The sequence below is a fragment of the Octodon degus genome, unplaced genomic scaffold (assembly GCF_000260255.1).
Source record: "Octodon degus isolate 3935 unplaced genomic scaffold, OctDeg1.0 scaffold00146, whole genome shotgun sequence".
Taxonomy (NCBI): domain Eukaryota; kingdom Metazoa; phylum Chordata; class Mammalia; order Rodentia; family Octodontidae; genus Octodon; species Octodon degus.
Genome location: NW_004524722.1, coordinates 6,800,086 through 6,818,469, shown reverse-complemented (window position 1 = coordinate 6,818,469; position 18,384 = coordinate 6,800,086). Strand labels below are relative to the sequence as shown.

Genomic DNA, 18,384 nt, shown 5'->3' with positions numbered 1-18,384 from the left:
TTTCTCTGTATTTTTGAATGAGTGGCTTCCTTGATCAGTAGTTTTGGAGTCCAGTGAGTCACAGTTCTTTCCCCTGAGCCTTATCCTGTGGTTTTGCAGGGCGCCCCCTATTTCACTGCCCCACTGTTTGTCCTACACTCTGACAACCTCTAAACCATGCTGTGTTCATGCTCATGCTCAGACAAGGAAGCCATTCAGGCCTTAGATCTGTGCTGGCAGTAGGCTGAGGGTTTAAGAATCAGCGTCTGCACTTTTAGATCTAGTGCAACTGAAAGCAGTCCTGTCTTCCTACCTTGGGGCTAGGGAGCAGGTGGAAGCTGGAGGTTAGGGTTCCTGCATCCTAAGGACATACACCATGGGGTTAAGGGCTGGAGGGACGACAATATGCAGAATGTCAAGGAGAAACAGGGATGAGGGGGATCTTCCTTCCTGCTAGATGAGTGATAGATATTAAAATAATAGCTGTGTAGAAAAAGAGTATGAGGATAACTCTTCCTGCTGAGTTAAAACCCCTCAGAAATCTTCATTCTTGGCTCCCTATTAGTGACTGGGCCTATGTTTTCTTTCATCCAGTCACTATGGGAGGAAACACTGAAGTGAACTGTTTTAAGTTCTAGATTCAAAGAATCAATCCCTTCTTGGAATGGGACCCAACCTCACACTCCAGCAGTGTGGTGGGTGCCTATGCTTGATTCCACCTCAGCTGTTGCCCGACTTATGAGAGTTCCTTTAGAGTAGAGCTCAAGTCTGTCTCTGCAGATCTAAGCAACTAGGGCTCTCCTTGCAGTCAGTGTCACTGGCCCCAGGCCACTGCCACCATTTCTCCTGAGATTCCCCTGGTGCCCAAATTCTGCAAAGCCAGGCCTTCCCTACCACATTCTGTGAATAGCAAGTTTGGACGTGGTGGAGGCATTATGCATTCCAGACTTTTTCCCCTTTCTCTGTGTTATTGTCCATCTCTCAAACTTTATGTGGGTTTTTTTCTGTGAGTTCATCTCCAATTCCTGGGGATCTTCCTTTTCCTCCCCTCTTCTTGTTCCTCTCCCCCTTCTCTTCCTTCTCTTCTTCCTCCTCTTTTCTTCCCCATGTTGTTATTGTCTACTCTCTGGATCCTGAGTTTCAGGGAGTCAGAATTTTGCTGCTGCTCACCACTCCACCATTTTGATAGGAAGAATTTCAAATATTATTTTGATAAATAGCTGGAACTTTGATTTGGATTAACATTAGAGTGAGAAATACTTGGAGGCATTTTTAGTAAATCCCCACACTTCTTCCCCAACCTCAGGATTCTTATAAATTTCACAATGAAGAGCCAAGAAAAGTCTTCTCAGGGGTTTAGCTAGGTAAGGGGTGGAGTAAATAACATTGTGAAATAAGAATACAACTTTTTCTTTTGTAATAGAGTTCTACTGTCCAAAGGAAGAGTTTGAAAGTCATGTCCCACCTAGGTTGGAGAAATTCTCTGACTCCAGGGTGTTGGTTAGCCTTGTGACTTCAGTTCTCTGATGGGTCTAAGAACAATGATTGATTTCCAGTTTGTCCAGCTTTTATTTGTTTTAAGAATGGAGGTAATACTTTCTAATGTATTAGAAATTGAAAACATAATTCTTGTCAAAATTTTTATTTATATTTCTATAACTAAAATGTTCCTTTAGATCACTGAGAGAATTTCACATCTAAATTTTATCTATAAGGATGAAAATCTATGTTTTTTCTCATACAGGAAAATGGTATTGACTTTCCAATGAAATTTTATTAAAAAGAAAGTGATATATAATTTTTCCTTGCTTTGTCATCTTAATTTGCATTTAAAAATAATTAGTGAGATTAAATGAAGAGAAAATGTCAAGAGAGAGATTCTGGAACCTGACTGCTTGGTTCAAATCTCACTGTGCTCTTCCTTTCTATTTAAACTTAAGCTAATTTATGAATTCAGTTGCTGCATTTGCACAGTATTTAATTATTTGATTCATAGGGTGGTTATAGGAAATAAAAGTTAGTATTTGTGAAATGCTAGGCACATTGCCTTGAACATACTGTATGCTGTAGGGGAAAGGTTGCTTAATTTGAATTGCTGCTCCTAGCTTTTGGGAGATACTGAATTCTAACCAAGAAATGGTGGGTGCTGAAGCTTGTGTGCTCTCTGCGGTCTTGAATATAATATTCTATTAGTTAAAGTTGTCTTACTTCCTGGATATGTATTCACCCAAACCAAGCACTTTGTGGATGCCTACTTTCAGTTCCTGCATCCTAAGGGCATACACCATGGGGTTAAGGGCTGGAGGGATGACAATATGCAGAACATTGAGGAGAACAGGGATGAGGGGGATCTTCCTTCCTGCTAGATGAGTGACAGATATTAAAATAATAGCTGTGTAGAGAAAGAGTATGAGGATAAGGTGGGAGCTGCAGGTACTCAAGGCTTTAGCTATTGCTTCAGCAGAGTTCAGCCTCAGTACTGAATGAATAATCAAAGCATAAGAAGCAAAGACCAGAATCATGTCACATCCAGCCACAAACCAGGCCAACATCAGTTGATAAAGCTTGTTAATAATGATGTTATCACAGGCCAGACTAGTGACCCCTAAGTTAGAGCATAGACAGTGGTCAATTTCATTTCTGGAGCAATAGTATCTCTGGGCAGCCAGTATAGGCACTAGGATGGTTAACAGGCCATTCCTGAGCACAATAGACAGTGTGGCTTTGATTACAAAAGCTTCCGTGACAATGAAGGGATACTGAAGGGGGTAACATATGGCTACATATCTATCTACTGCCATGCAGAGGAAGATGCCTGACTCCATGAGCATAAAACAGTTGATAGCATACATTTGAGCAAAACACTGAGGTTGGCTGATGGTCTTAGCATCAAACCACAGGATTGCCAGAATCTTGGGCATGCTGGTAGTAGCCAGGCCAATGTCCACTACATCCAGGATACCAAGGAACTGATACATGGGCTCATGCAGGGTAGGCTCATGGAAAATGGTGATTAAGATAAGGAGATTAGCACCAAGAGATAAGAGGTAGAGCAGAACCATGGGTAAGGAAAGCCAGTCCTGCCACTCATGAATGCCTGGGAATCCCATGAGGATGAACTCAGACACTTGAAACTCTGACTCATTGATTGTCCTCGGGGCAATATCCATATCATGGGGTGTTTCCTTTCCAGCATCTACCTGTGGATTGAGGGAAACAGAAAAATGCTGTCATTAGTTCTGCAATGGTAGATGAATAACGCTTACTCACGGCACACTTCCTTTTTAGCACAAGTCATTCTCAACCCCTCAGAGACAGTCGGAAAAATCTGGGATGAGGACAGAAGGTTCAAAATTGATTCCAAGATAAAGATGTTTATAGAATAATAGTGAAGACCTACTAATTTAATTTTCCTGAAGACATGTGTGTTAGAAAGGGTCCTCTATTCAACAGAGAAAATTAGAGGGCAGAAGTGTTAATGGCATTCTTGTCAATTTTCATGAAGGGAGTAGGTAATCAAAATAGAAACCTTTACCATAGCTTTCATTTATAGTGCCTCAAGGTTGGTAAATGGTTTCTGACACAAAGCATCTCATTAATCTGTACTATACAGATATTGTCATTTATATATCATGAAACAGAGTTTGAATGAATTTTCTAGATGATATTTATGCATTAGGAATATGTATATGTGATTAAAGCATAACAAAAATTTATATTTTTGCATTAATACTAAGAATATCTGCACTAAATTGTAGCTAATAAATTGATACCTCCAGAAAAATCATTCATTTTCTCCTCTGATTATGAAAGTAATGCTAAATTGCTAGAAGAATTTATGTTATGTGAAATTATCCATTAAGGGAAGGGGAGGGGTTAAGGTATGAAGGGAAGATAGCAAAAAGGGAATAGAAGGAAAAATGGAAACAACTTTTTTTTTCCAGGACTGAGGATTGAGATAAGGACCTTGTGCTTGCCAGGCAGGCACTTATGCCACTGATCCAATTTCTCAGCCCCTGACCTTTTGTAAATAAGGAAGGAAAGAAGGTTTAAAAGGGAGGGGAGTGAAGAAATATTATGTACAGGTACAAATTCCCTACAATAAATGTGATTATTATGTATATCAAAATGTAGCAGTAAAATTGACTGATTAAACAAATTACCATCACAGATAAGTGCCAACCACATGACCTCACTCATTTATGGGATCTAAAATATTGATCCCATAGAAGTAGGAAGCAGATTAGAAGCTACCAGAGCTGCAAAGGATCACAGGGAGTGCAGAGGGATGGGTGGTAGCTGGCTATAGTTAAAGAAAATGTACTTCTATACATTTAAAAAAAGCTAGAAAAGAGTATTCTGAATGTTTTCTTTACAAAGAAATGATACATGTCTGAGGTGATAGATGTACTAGTTAGGCTAATTGTATAGACCTATGTATGTATGACAACATCACATTATAAATATATAATGATAATGTGAAAATTACATATAAAATAAAACAGAAAACAAAGAATTAATGGTATAATGTAGAAGGTATATAATAGTTTACTTAAAATTCTTAAATTTACTGTATGTATAAAATTTTTAAATTATATTTAAAATGAAAAAACATGCTTGAAACTATTTTTTAAATAACCAGATTAATAAAAAATGTAAAGGGAATAATTACCAACAAACTTCCAGTCACTGCCAGATTTCTATAGAGAATATTTTAGTAATATACTGAGCTGTTATGGTTTGTGTCTAGGTATCCCTCCAAAGCCTATATAGTCACTGGGATGGGCTTCTAGACTTTGTAATTAATTCATGACCCAGTGCTGGCATTATGGGTGTAGGTGCTGCTGGAATTATGAGTGTGAGTGCTACACCTGGCCTGGGATGTGTAGCCTGATGCACCATAAGGGAGACAGACTTTATCTCTGCTGAAATTGTTAGCATTACTCCTCCCACTTGCTCTTGATGTTTTGCTGTCATCTGCTTCAATGAACTGCTTCCCTCTGCCATGTAGCCATCTGCCTTGGAGCCAGCCAAGTATAAACTGAAACCTCCAAAAACTATGAGCTAAATAAACCTTTCCCTTCTTCATGTTGTATATTGGTATTTGTCTCAGCAATGGGAGAAAAGTAAGTGAGGCAGAATTTGGTACCAAGAGTGGGGTCATTGCTGTGACTAAACCTGATCACGTGGATAATAAGACTTTGAGAATGGCTTATGCGAAGAGTTAGGAAAGGTTGAGAAGTGCTGGAACAGCTTTGGCTATTCTATATGGGAGATTATGGTCAGAACTCAGAAGACCAGAAGGCTTTTGGAGATCCTGGCTGTAAAGACCAGTATGGGGGAGTTTCTTCAGGGAAGAACTGCATTTGTTGTTGGACTCCAGACAATACATGTTATAGCTTGGCAGAAAGTTTGTCTGCTTTTTGTTTCTGTCCAGAGACTTTGCCTGAGACTGAGATTAAGAACAGTGGGCTGATTAATCTTGCAAGAGAAATATCAGGGCAGTCAAATGTTGAGGCAGTGACATGGGTGCTGTTGGGGCTTTTAGTCAGATTTATGTGGAGAATAAAGAGCAAGGATCCCAGCAGGATGATTTAAAATGTTGTTTGTGCAGGAAGGAAGTTTCAGGAAGGCTGCAGACTGTGCAGACAGAGCTGAGATTGCTATTGCTCAGGAGAAGCAGGAGAATAGAAAAGATATCCTGAGGGCATCACAGGAGGCAGAAAGTCCTCCCCCTTTGCAACCTCAGAACTGCAAGTGTGAGAGACTTTGCTTTGAGGAAAAAGCTGCAGAGCACCATGTTCTGGAATGGAGGCAGTGGTCACACCAGGTTCCAAAATGGCAGTGGCATAGAGAAGTTGTTCCTTGGAATCAGGGTCAGAGTGCTCAGTGATCCAGGCACTCAACTCGTACAGCCAAGAGAGAAGAAAACCTGGTTACTGCTCTAGCTGATAGTGAACCTTGGTATCATCCACATGAAGTTCTAGGCGAATGCAGAATGCAGGAGTTCTGAGGTTAAGAAGGCTTCCATGTAGATTCTGTAAGGCCTGCCTGGGAGGCCAGGCCGTGTGCCCCTGGGCGAGCAGTATGTAAAGCTGTGAGTGAGAAGTCTATTCAGTGGAAACCCCAGAAATTTGTAAAAGCCAGAACCATGGATTGTCTGAGGAAAGCTGAAATGAGGGAGAAAATCCAGCTCCAGAGAGAATCCATGGGAGCTACAACCAGCAGAAGTGCCATAGGGGTGGAGCTATGTAAGGCTTTTGAAGCTCACAGCTCATCACAAATTGCTTCAGATCTTCTATGTGTAATTACAGGACTTAATGTTTGCCTTTCTAGATTTTGGACTTGCTTTTGTCCCAATGCTTGTTATCCCTTGTTTAACCTTTTGGAATGGTAATGTTTTCCTTGTGCCACTAAATGTTGGAAATGTTTAACTTTTCATTTGTACAGGGGCTTAAAGATAAGAGTTTGCCTTAGATCTTGAAGGAGACTGTTAGAACTTTGGCAACTCTTAAGAGATGAACTAAAATGCCTTTTGCACAAAGGGATGTACATGAGTCTTTGGGGACCCAGGGACATGAGTGCTGCTGCAATTGTGGGTGTGAGATTTACACCCAGCCTGGGGTGGGATAGCTTGAACACAGCATAAGGGAGACAGACTTGCCCTCTACTGCCACTGTCACTGCTATTCCATCCATTTGCTTTCACTGTTATGCTCTCTTTTACTGAGATGAACTGTAGCACTCTGCCATGTGTGAGACTGTCTGGGAGCCAGCTGAATGTGAACTGAGACCTCCACAAATTGTGAACTAAATAAAACTTTCCTTTGGGCCAGCAAGACAGCCCAGTGGATTAAGCACCTGCTTTGGCAAGTGCAGGGACAAGAGTTTGATCCCTGGTCCCACATGCTGTGCTGGCCCTATCCAGAGGGCATACTGAACCAGCGATCCAGGTGTGGTGGTGCATGCCTGTTCTCCCAGTGCTGGGGAGGCTGAAAACAAGAGGATCACTACGTGTCTGAGCTGCATAGTGAGACCCTGTACCAAATACTTAAAAAAGAAAAAACAAACAAACAAACAAACAAAAAAACAACCAAGAAAAAAGAAAAGCAACCTTTCCCTCCTCTATTTTGTGTGTTGGCTTTGTGCGATATCCTATCCTCAAACTGTTAGAAGTGCTGGTCATTTACTTGCCATTCTAGTACTTATCTTATGTTTTACTCTTAGTACTTCTTTGCTATCATGAAAACTTTTTCTTAGTTCAATTGTTTTGAAACATTTAATTTTCTGAATATTGCTTAATCTTAATTTTTGTTCTAAGATTTATACTGTATCTTTGACTTACAATTTATTTAAAATACATTGTATGATATCTTCTCCTAATATTAGAAACTTTAAAAAGCAAAAAAAAAAATTTTGTGTGTTGGGTGTTTGTCCCAGCAATGAGAGAAAAGTAACTAAGACATGAGCCTTTATTGCACTCATTTAGACTTTTTTGTTTAAGTCATTTCATGACTCATTGTCATACTATGTCCTCTTCATTTTTGCTTTTGCATATTATATCATCAAGTATTTTTATAAGTATGAATCATTTCTTCCTTTTCCTTAAATCTTAAAAACTCAATATACAATTTTATAATTCACTGTTCTCATTATAACTGTTACTATTATTAGGTGCTTTTAGCACATATCATTGTTTCTCTTCATTATGTATCTCAGTGTGTATGTCTTTCTTATAGAGGCCCATTGAACAGATCTTTTTAATTATTGTTTTGTTGTTGTTTCTTCTTGTATTCATCCACTTTGATAAACATGTGCTGCTTTGAATTTTTTTGTTTGTTTCATATTATATCAAACAATTTATTATTTCTGGCAAAGTAAACACTTGTATATATATTGCAGTTTTACTTGTTTTGTCTTTTTGTGTTATGGATCATTTTTTCATTCTTACAATTTTCCCATTGATACTGATATTTAGAAAAATTTCTAGGTAGGTAAACAAAAAGATGCTTGCAAATCATATCTTCCTTCTGAAAATATTTATATCTGCAATTTTTTAAGTCTTAAGGAAATGGTTAGAAGTTCATGATCAATGTAAAAGTAATTATGATGACATACATCATGACTTTTTACATGGAGATCATGAATACCATAAGTGATTGATTTTTATTTTTCAAATTTTTAGGTTATACATATCATTTTTAATCTTTTATTTACTTATTTGGTACACAGTCTTGCTACCCAGCCCAGACTCATAGTGATCCTCCTATCTCAGCCTCTCTAGCACTGGGATTATAGGCATGTGCCACCACACCTGGTTTTGGTGGCCCACATTACAATACCAGGGATTGAACCTGGATCATTGTGCTTGACAGGCTGTTGCTTAGACTGCCAAACTATCTCCCTGGCTCCTGTATTTTTATTTATGTTTCAAAATTGTAAACCTTTTTTACTAGTACATATTAACAGTAGGTAATGATTTTGTTCATTAATTGTACATAAGTTTTTTGTTTTTACATTTTAAAAGTTGACTTTATTGAAGAATAATTTGCATACAGTAAAGCACAACTATTTCAAGTGTATGATTCAATGAATTCAATGTATATATCAATGCAAATAAGAAACAATAAAAATACATAGAATTATGTAGTTTATTCTCTTCATATGTAATTCTAGATCAGGTACAATTAACCCATTGTCACAGAAAACAGATCAGTTTTTGCCTGCACATGGTGAATGAAGACTGATTACAAAGAGGCTTGACAAGACTTTCTGGGTTGCAAAAAACTACACAGAACATTTTAATTCTTTTGAAGTTTCTTCCTTCCCTTGCTTCTGTTTCTTATCTTCATTATTGTTTAATGGGAATTTAGGTTGTAATTTACATTAACTATGATTATTCTTTATTAAAGTTACATGCTTTTTATTAGACAAAATCATGTTTCATTTGCAATTGCTTTATGTTTGGGGAGACTTGGTTAAGAAATTTATTCCTTTAGCTTCAGTGATTTGTCAGTTATTTACTGACTACCTTAGCACCTGGCCTTGTTTCTCTCCACAAGGTAATTGCAGATGTTAGTTCTCAACAAAAGTAAAAAGCTGAGAGAAGGGAAAAAAAGGAAAGCTGACTGGGGAGCTAGAGATTATATATGTAATCTGATTCAGAACAGAGTTACAGGACTGGGGATATAACTCAGCAGCACAGGACCTGCCTGACAAGCACAAGGTCCTCCATTTGATTTCCAGTAACAAACAAACAAACAAACAAGAAAACAAAACAAAAATTACAGGACATCTATTTCCCCATCTCACAACTTTCTGGTCATTTACTAGTGTACTTACTACTTCAGGAGAGGGTCTGGAGAGGATCTCAGGCTGGCTATGTCTTCTGTAACTGTCTCTACTTTCTTGGTTGCAGCTACATATTTCAGACCTAACTCTGTCCTTGTCCAGACCTAACTCTGTCCTTGCTCCTCCCCTATGAACTCTGGGGTTTCAGTATAAATTATGTCATTGAGCTGGATAGGTTGGTATGTTGCAGTTTGGTCCTTCCTTCCTTTATCATAGGTATCTTTGAAGGTGCAGGGCTTTTAATATTGCATTATCATGGGAATGGGACTCAAGTACTCTTTGGGATTACCTAATTTCTAGAAGTAGACCTGTTCAGCCCTCGTCCCAGGGGGCAATCCACCAAATTTACAGCTTTTCACTACAGGTTCCTTAGACAGTGGGGCTCACTCCTGCCTAATCATCTTTCCTCATTGCAGGAAATTTCTGAAGTTCCCCCAGGTCAAAATATACCTATATTTCATATTTCAATAAATTGTGAATGGTATTTTCCTCACTGATTTCTTGGTGGATTCATTATTGGTATACAGGAACATTATTGATTTTTTAGTGTGGATTTTGAATCCTGTGACTTTGCTTAATTTATTAGCTCTAGGAGTGTTTTGATGGAATTTGTTGGGCCTCCTACGTAAAGGATCATGGAATCTTTGAACAAAGATCATTTGACTTCTTTTTCTACAAGTCTCCCTTTCATTTCTTTCCCTTGCCTCACTGTTCTGGCTAAAGTTTTGAGGATTATTTTGGACAGCAGTAATAACAGTGAACATCTTTGTCTTTTTTGGATTTCAGTTGAAAAGCTTTTAGCTTTTTCTTTTAATATGATATTGTCAGTAGGCTTGTTATAAGTGGCACTTACTAGATTGAGATAAGGTTTTTCTATACTTATTTTCTTCAGGATTTGTAACAGAATGAATGTTGAAGGTTGTCAATTTTTTTTTCTTTTTCTTTTTTACATCTATGCAAAGGTCATGTGATTTTTGTCCTTGGTTCTGTTTGTGTGAAGTATTACATTTATTGATTTGCTTTGGTTGGTCTGTTCCTGGGATGAAGCCTATGTGGTCAAGATGTGTCATGTTTTCATAGTATCATTTAATACCTGAACCATTGTTGAATTCCTATTGCTTTATTTAGTGAAATCTTGTATCATTCCTAATACTGTTTTTTTCTATCATTTTGTATTTTTTTTTTCAAAAAAGATGCATCATGTTTTTAGCACTTTGTTGCATTCTGTTTTCCAGTATCTCGGGGGGTGGGGGAGCTGCCCATTAGCTCAGGTGTTTAAGTGCCTGCTGAAACAAAGCAGTTAGGCTCAGGATGCTGCAGTTCGATCCCCTCATCCTCAAGCCAAACCAGACCAGCTCTGAAGGCATCCTGAGCAGCACTCCCCACCCCAAAAAAGCCTCCAGTATCTTGTTGAAGATCTTTGTACATATGCTGATTAAAGTGACTGATCTATAGTTTTCTTTAGTTGAATGCTTGTCTGATTTTGGAATCAAACTAATGCTAGCTTCCAGAAATAAGCTTGGCAGAACTCATTTTCTTTCCAATTCATTGAAGAGTTTAAGGATTTTTGATGTTAGGTCTTCACAAAAGTTCTTGTAGAATTCTGCAGTGAGTTCACTGCAGGTTTCTTACTACCATCTCAATTTTATTGCCCATATTGGTCTGTTCTGAGGTTTTTTTTTTTTTTTTTTTTTTTTTTTTTTTTTGGTTCAGCTTTGGAAATTTGCATGTGTATAAAAAAATCTGTATTTCTTCTGGATTCTTCACTTTCTTGGAGAAGAGGTTTTCAATGTAGTTATTTATAATCTTCTGCATTTTTTTTATTGCTGCAGTTACTTAACTTTATTATATTTTAAAATGTGAAAACTGTAAAGTACAGTGTTTATATAAAGACCTGAGGACTGTTCAACTGGGCACAATATCTTCTTACAAGCAATTTGAAAGAAGACCAAGTTTTAATAAGAATCTAGTCTCATAACATAAGGGCCAACACAGAGGAAGTGATCCTTCAAATAATTGCATTCTTATCTAAAGTACACTTAGTTTTCTAAAATTGTACATTCTTGTCCCAGTGAACATTTTAATGGCATTTAAAACAAATGGCTAATACTTTTACAAGTGATTTTAATAGCTTATTAATATTACCTAAGTTGTAACAATAAATGTATAGCACCATTTCCCCCTGAAAGTTCTAACCTTCAAAGACCAAAATAGAACTAATGTATCTTCCAAAATGTAGGAGAATGAATGGCTCAGAACCAAGAAAATTAGCAAGAAACTTTGCATAGGATAGAGAACCTTCCTGCATGGAAACCAATCTACTGATTGTTTCTTATCACCTGAGGAGCAAGCTGAGAGATACTGGTAATAGCAAATGATGCACATAAAAACATCTAACACTCTTACCTCTGGCAGTGCCATATTAAGATCAAAAAGAAAATACAAGAATAGAATAGTATATAAATATGGTAAAGTATCCATATGAAAAATACAATACAAACACATACAATAAAATATATATCTCTTAAAAATCTGCACACAGATATAGAGATATGTGAAATGAATGCCTAATGTTCAAGCTTAGCAAAAATATAGGTTTTCATATATGTATTTTAGTAAAAAAATGTAATCCTACTCTACCTAAAGCACTCTTTTTTTAAAACATAATTTTATTGAGAAACAAATAGCAATGAGACAGTTTCAAAACCAATTACTAGCACAGTTTCAATAATTAATACATTTCATATTGTTGTCTTAGTGGTTGTTCATTGTACAAGATGCAGACATGATATCCTGTCCACGAACACTATTTGAACAAATCTCTTTATTCACTGAATTAAGAGAATGTAGCTGTATATCTATCCTAAATATTTTGAATATACAGACACAAAATGGTCCTTCATTTGTATCCACTTTTTTGTTTAGTTTTGTCAGAGATGGGTATTCCATTGCCATTTAAATATTGTAGGTGCATGAATTCAGCAAAGTAATCCAATATAGTCCAATAGTCCATAATAGTAGTGGGTTTTCTGTAACACTGGCAATGTCAGAAGTTGTTGACTTGAGCCTTTTACAGTTCAGCATACCAACATGGCTTCACCCCTTGTGTCGATATACAACCATCCATTTTCTGCTGGATGGTTAAGACCAAGCTAAAGCAAGACCTATATAACAAGAAATGTAACTTTTGTATCTGATAAGGTCAGTCATATCCCCTCAGGATTTATCCTGAAACCTTGTACCATAGTTTGTAGATCCTTCATCAGTGTCAGCCACGTGGATGAGTCATGGCCATTGCTTGACCAATTTGGTCTCTGTGAAAGCCTGAGAGAATGTTTTCTCTCCATGTGACTCTCCTTAGGCACACTCTACATCATCGATCACTTTCCACTGTGTCCCCATAATCCACCTAAAGCACTCTTGTAGTACAAACACTTGCACAAAATGACATTCTATCAGTTCTGTTTTTAAAAATTATAAAAAAGGTTAAGAAAACTTTATGAATGCTAATAAGCTTGCTTCTTTCTTTAAATATGAACAAATAAAATAGTGAAAGAACTAATAACAGAAAACAAAATAATTTATAGGGCTATTTCTTTTCTAGAAATTTTTAAAAACGCGAATAGAACACTATAGAATCAGAAAATGTTCAAGAAAGAGACTATAGCTACAGGTACATACTTAAATTTTTTTCTGAGGAAAAATTCTCATGGGTTTAAATATAGAAGTTGTTAAAACTCTTAATGTTTTCCTCTATGACATTTAGCTGTTTTGCTTGTGAATATAAAGATTAGGCCAAATGAAAGGGTTTTCTGCTCACTGCATGAAGTATGTTTGTAAGATACACAATCAAAACAATAAAGATAAAATGAATTACCAATTTGAGTATGCTAATATTAGCATGTTATATGGCTTTTTAAGAAGTAGACTGGACCATTATTGTAATTCTGTAATTCTGACAGAATATTTTTATAGGAACTTTCTAGAAAAGAAAGACTGCTAAGAAAACTACTTTTAAATTAAAATGTTATCAGCACACCTGAGAATTATGTCCAGTCTAAACTGACTTTTTTTCAATTCTTTTTTCCTTCTTTAAGTTTTTCAGTGTAGTAACACAGCTTTATTCCGGCCCCCAGCTTCAGCCCCATATTCCTTATCATCACTTCACTCCTGAGTAGAAGCAGAGCTTTCCCATCAGTCTCACATTGCCTGAAGAGTTCCATGAGGGGGCCTGATTTCTGAGGATCTGTATCTTTCATAAACGGTATCACTTTATCCACAGACCAGGTTGAAGAGTCCTTGTTTCAGGACACTGGGGTCAGGTACAGCTATATAAATTGGACCTTCATCTGTACTCTCCATTTCAAATGCAGCTTCACAGTAACTACTGGTGGGATATGACTTGGTCTGAGCTAGTGGTGAACTTGAGGTGCTTTGCTCATTTTGAGGAAAATCCCCATGGACTGAAGCATGTGTAAGACTGCTACAGACTAGATCCAAAGGATCTCCTGAACTTAACGGTGAATTCTTCAGTATTTCAAATTCTTCCTCTTTGGGCATATCTTTTGCCTCAGTGGACAATGATTCTTCTTTACAAACATGCAACATTATTTTGGACTGTTTAGGAGGAACAGAAACTGCACAAGGTACAGGTTGCTGAAGAGATTGTTTCAAGCTTTGCCTTTCTGGTGTTTCTTCTTTCACTTTTCTGCAATCCCAGTGCCAGGGAGGCTGAAAACAGGAAGATCACTAGGAGTTCGAGCTGCATAGTGAGACCCTGTCAAGTGCCAGGACTGGAGTTCGATCCCCGGTACTGCAAGCCGTGCCAGCCCTGGAACCCTGGGGACAACATGCCAAACACCAAAACTGGGTGTGGTGGTGCACCCCTGTAATCCCAGTGCTGTGAAGGTGGAGACAGGAGGATCACTACTAGTCTGAGCTGTGTAGGCAGACCCTGACACATTTTTATCAAATTCTACAGGGCTTTGATATTACCCCTGTAAGAGCTGAAAGGTTGGCTACTCAAAAGGTTATTGCACTGCAGGGTATGGCACAAAGTCTCAAAGAAGTGAAGAGCAAAGGATGCGCTATTCACTGGAGATAGCTGGATGGAATGAGTTTCCCCATCACAGAAGGCAGTTATCACTTCTTCTCCATGATTATCTGGCTTAAGAAATACAAAAACAATCTTTGACTCAAAGGCACAATCCACACAGGCTTGTACAGTTCGCCAGAGTACCACATTCACAGGGCCTGGGCCAAAATGGTCAGGCAGCTGCTAGATTCTCCTTGGGTCCACGTAAGGGCCAGTGTTTCCGCATTTGTTTATACAGACACAAACTGTAGACATCATGATTTTAGATGGTGCAGGATTGATAGTCCCATCGTGTGAAATTCTCGCCAGTGTTCTTAGAAAGGTTGTAGATGTAGAACACAACATGGGAATAGTTTTTTCCTTTTTTCCTAAGCTTTGACATTTTTTCTTTGGTATATTTTTACAAGAACTGCCCTTCTTAGAGGCTGCAGTAGGTCCAGATGGTTTAATTCGAGCAGATTTCCTGAGCTGTTGTGTTGACAGTATTGCAGCAGTTTCCTATGGAGACTGCATTGAATGCTGGGTTGTGTCAGAAGGGGAAGATTCTATTTTTTCTGTAATTTTCTGCATTTTGATGGTATCTTTGTCATTTTGTTATAGATAGCTAAGTTAGAGAGACATTAATATATAATCAGAGAGTGATGGAGCTTTCAAGGAAGCTAGCACAAAAAATGAAGACTTTAGAATTATGGCTGGAGGGAAATGTGAAGACAGCCAGGACTCAAGATGGAAAAGCAATGGCCGACGCTGCATGCCTCCCCTCCCTAGAGACAAGCAACAATTTGAGATTATACTGCAGTTAGCACCACTTGGCTCAGTATTCCCACATAGGCATTAGGCAGACAGGGAAGTGAACAGAACAGCTGGACCCATACTTCATTCCCTTTCCGAGAATTCCTTTGATCTTTCCACACCCCCTTGCTACATGACTGGATTCCCTATTGCAGTGGTGGCAAACCTATGGCATACGTGCTACAGTAAGCTGTTTGTTATCACTGTTTGTCCTCAGTAATCTTCCTTTTCTGCTCCGACTTGCCGGCCCCCCTCCCCAGCCTGAGCCTGTTTCTTGGGGGGCATTGTGGGGAGAGATTGCACTGGCCCGATATAGGGACATACAGACGCGGTGGGGGAATTAGGCACCATAGCAGGTGGAGGAAGGCGGGACCGCGGATCACCACTGGTCCCCTCTGTAGCAAAGAGAGCAAGTCCTCAATTGCATACTTTTAACTACCTGGAAGCTCCATGTTATAATGAGAAATTTGGTGGATATTGAAATTGTTTCCATTATTTTAATCCTCAAAATATTGCAACAAAAGTGTTTGCTCAAGTGCTGGGGAGATAGCTCAGAGGTCTGCGAGTCTCCTTGGCAAGCGCAAGTACCAGGGTACGATTTCTGGCACTGTGTACCGTGCTGGTCTTAGAGCCCAATGCGTCCCCAGCCGGCCACCAGAACCAGATGTGGTGGCACACTCCTGTAATCCCAGCTCTGGGGAGGCTGAGACAGAAGGATCACTGGAAGTCTGAGCTGTGTAGCAAGACCTTGTACCAAATAAATAAATAAATAAATAAATACATAAATAAATAAATAAAATGTGTTTATTCTTTTTTTTTAAACCCACATGGATCACTGTGACATCCAGTTTCTATTCACAAAGAAAAGGCTCTAGTCCATCTTCTAATTTTTTTTAAAGACCCCTGACATTACAGAACTAAACTGAAATGTATTAATATTCCACTCTTATATTTTTGTGACAAACAGAAAAATTCGTGAGCCAAAAAACAAACAAAACAACAAAACAAAACAAAAAAAAAGGGAGAAGCTTACAGAACTAAATATGAATCTCAGCATAAACAGCTGAACAGCAAAAGGAATTAAAACTCTGTAATTAAAAAATCACGAGTGGATGATAAAGTGTGTAGAAACTGAAAATTTACAAACTGTTTAAAACGTGGAATCGCTGACTGTTCAGAAACTACACAGATGGATCATGGTGGGGGTGAACAGCAGAAAGGGTTATGGACGGATCTGCATTGTTCTAGCTGCTTCCCATGCCACCCGTCTCCGAGGAAAGCCTGACATTGATTAGATATTGAGCCAGGCTAACGCTGGCTGCAGATCCAGTGATAGTAACCTGCCTATCAGTAAATCCTTCCACTGGGTTCGCAGTTTTGATCTGCGCCTCAGACATGTGAAGAATCTCACTGATTTTGGCGCCTTGACAGCCAATTATGCAGCTAATCAAATCGTTTGGAATGGTGAGTTCATGAGAAGTAGTCTGAGCAGATTCGTCCAAACCTGCACTGAATCCGGTGTTGCCATGCATCCCGGGAAAATGAGACTGTTGCATTGCCAACTGACGCAGCTTGGTCAACTCTGGCTGTGGAATGGCATACTGTGCTTGAATGATATAGGCCTGACCACCTGCAAAGATGACTGGAGAACTTGATGGCTTGAGCTGGTATGGGACAGTCACACCCTTCGTGGGGGACTGGGAGAGACAAGGAGATCTGTTTGACACATTCAGTGACGGATTGCGGGATGCCAGCAATAGTGATGGCCCACTTATTTGAACTGGGGAGCAGCATATCTCCTGCCACTTGGACCTGAGCCCTTGTATTCTCTCGTATTTCCTTGATCTTGCTACCACCTTTTCCAATGGGACAGCCACACTGACTGGCAGGGACCACCAGCCTCAGACAGACTGGGGGTCTACTGACAGCTGTGCTATTCATCATAGAGCTGCTGATGTTCTCTTCCAGTTTGTCAATTATCATAGCAAAGGCTTTGAAGATAGCATTAGTGGGTCCAGCCAAAGCGATAATTCGCTCAGGACAATTCCCTTCTGAGATGTTGATACGTGCACCAATCTCCTCACGCATCTTCTTAACTAATTCTCTTTCCGATGATACTGCCAACTTCCTTCCACGTATAAGTAGCTGGATTGTGAGTGTGACATTTAATCCACCTTCAACCACACCAGTGTCCATGTCGAATACTATGAGAAGCTGGACTTTTTGAGTGGTCAAGTCTTTGGTCCCTGGTGGGGGTCAAAGCTAAAAACTGCAGGTGCCTGGCAGGGCAGGAAGGGGAAGGGTGGGGTGGGAGGCCTGGGCAGAACAATAGGGGAGGGTAGGAAGGCAAGGGGGCCCTCCTGAGAGAGAGAAAGGAAGGGGGTGGATGAGGAGGAAGAGGAAGGGGAAAAGAGACCCCGGGGTGGGTGGAGGGCAGCAGAGGGCAGGCTGGAGAAGGCGCAGGCTGCGGCTGCTCCGGCTGCTGTCTCTGCTGGTCTGGGGCCATTTATTCTTATATTTTGTACATATACATAGGTTTGCCCATTGAATAGTTTCCCAGAAGTGAGTTAATGGGCAAAATGGGAAGGAAAATTACCAAAGTGTCTTTTAAAAGGTTATTTTTGTCCTGTATGAGAATACAGGCATTACTCTTGATATGTAATAAAATGCTCCTTCATAGATACATCATAGTACTTCTCATACCCAGAACTGGTCTATGAGTTTATCACACCCAAGACCAAATCAATAATATTTTGCCGGTCCCACCTCCCAGGACACGCTGAGATGGCTATTGGGACTGGGCGTGGAACACATTTGAAAACCCAAATGATTCCTTCAATTAATTTTCCACTAAATTCTATTTATTTTCTCCTAAAAAAGTTACCTACACGAATATATTTAAAATTTTATGTGGTCATAGCCATTATACTTTTATAGTTATTCATGACTTTTAAGATTTTAATAATATAAATTCGGTATTTAATTAACCATTTAATTTGCACAATTTCATTTTGAAGACATTTTTAATCCAATTCAAAATTTAACATGAATTGAGAGTGTGCAAATTAATTTTCTCTCTATACAAATAACAATTATTTCAGTACAATACCATCAAATCCATTCCTTCTACAGTAGTTTGCAACACTGCTTTTGGGATTCAAGCACAAT

The 18,384-nt window shown here is 38.9% G+C and overlaps 1 protein-coding gene and 1 pseudogene across 1 annotated transcript; both read right to left on the bottom strand.

Annotated features, from left to right (window-relative positions):
• Window positions 1-2,183: 2,183 nt before the first annotated feature.
• On the bottom strand, window positions 2,184-13,889 carry LOC101577920 (olfactory receptor 688). Its single transcript, XM_004642132.1, has 2 exons — window positions 13,614-13,889; window positions 2,184-3,179 (listed from the first exon to the last, which is right to left on the bottom strand). Exons 1-2 carry the CDS (start codon window positions 13,887-13,889, stop codon window positions 2,184-2,186), a joined length of 1,272 nt encoding a protein of 423 aa, XP_004642189.1.
• A 2,571-nt stretch (window positions 13,890-16,460) lies between these two features.
• Window positions 16,461-17,412, bottom strand: LOC101586719 (annotated as a pseudogene).
• Window positions 17,413-18,384: the final 972 nt, after the last annotated feature.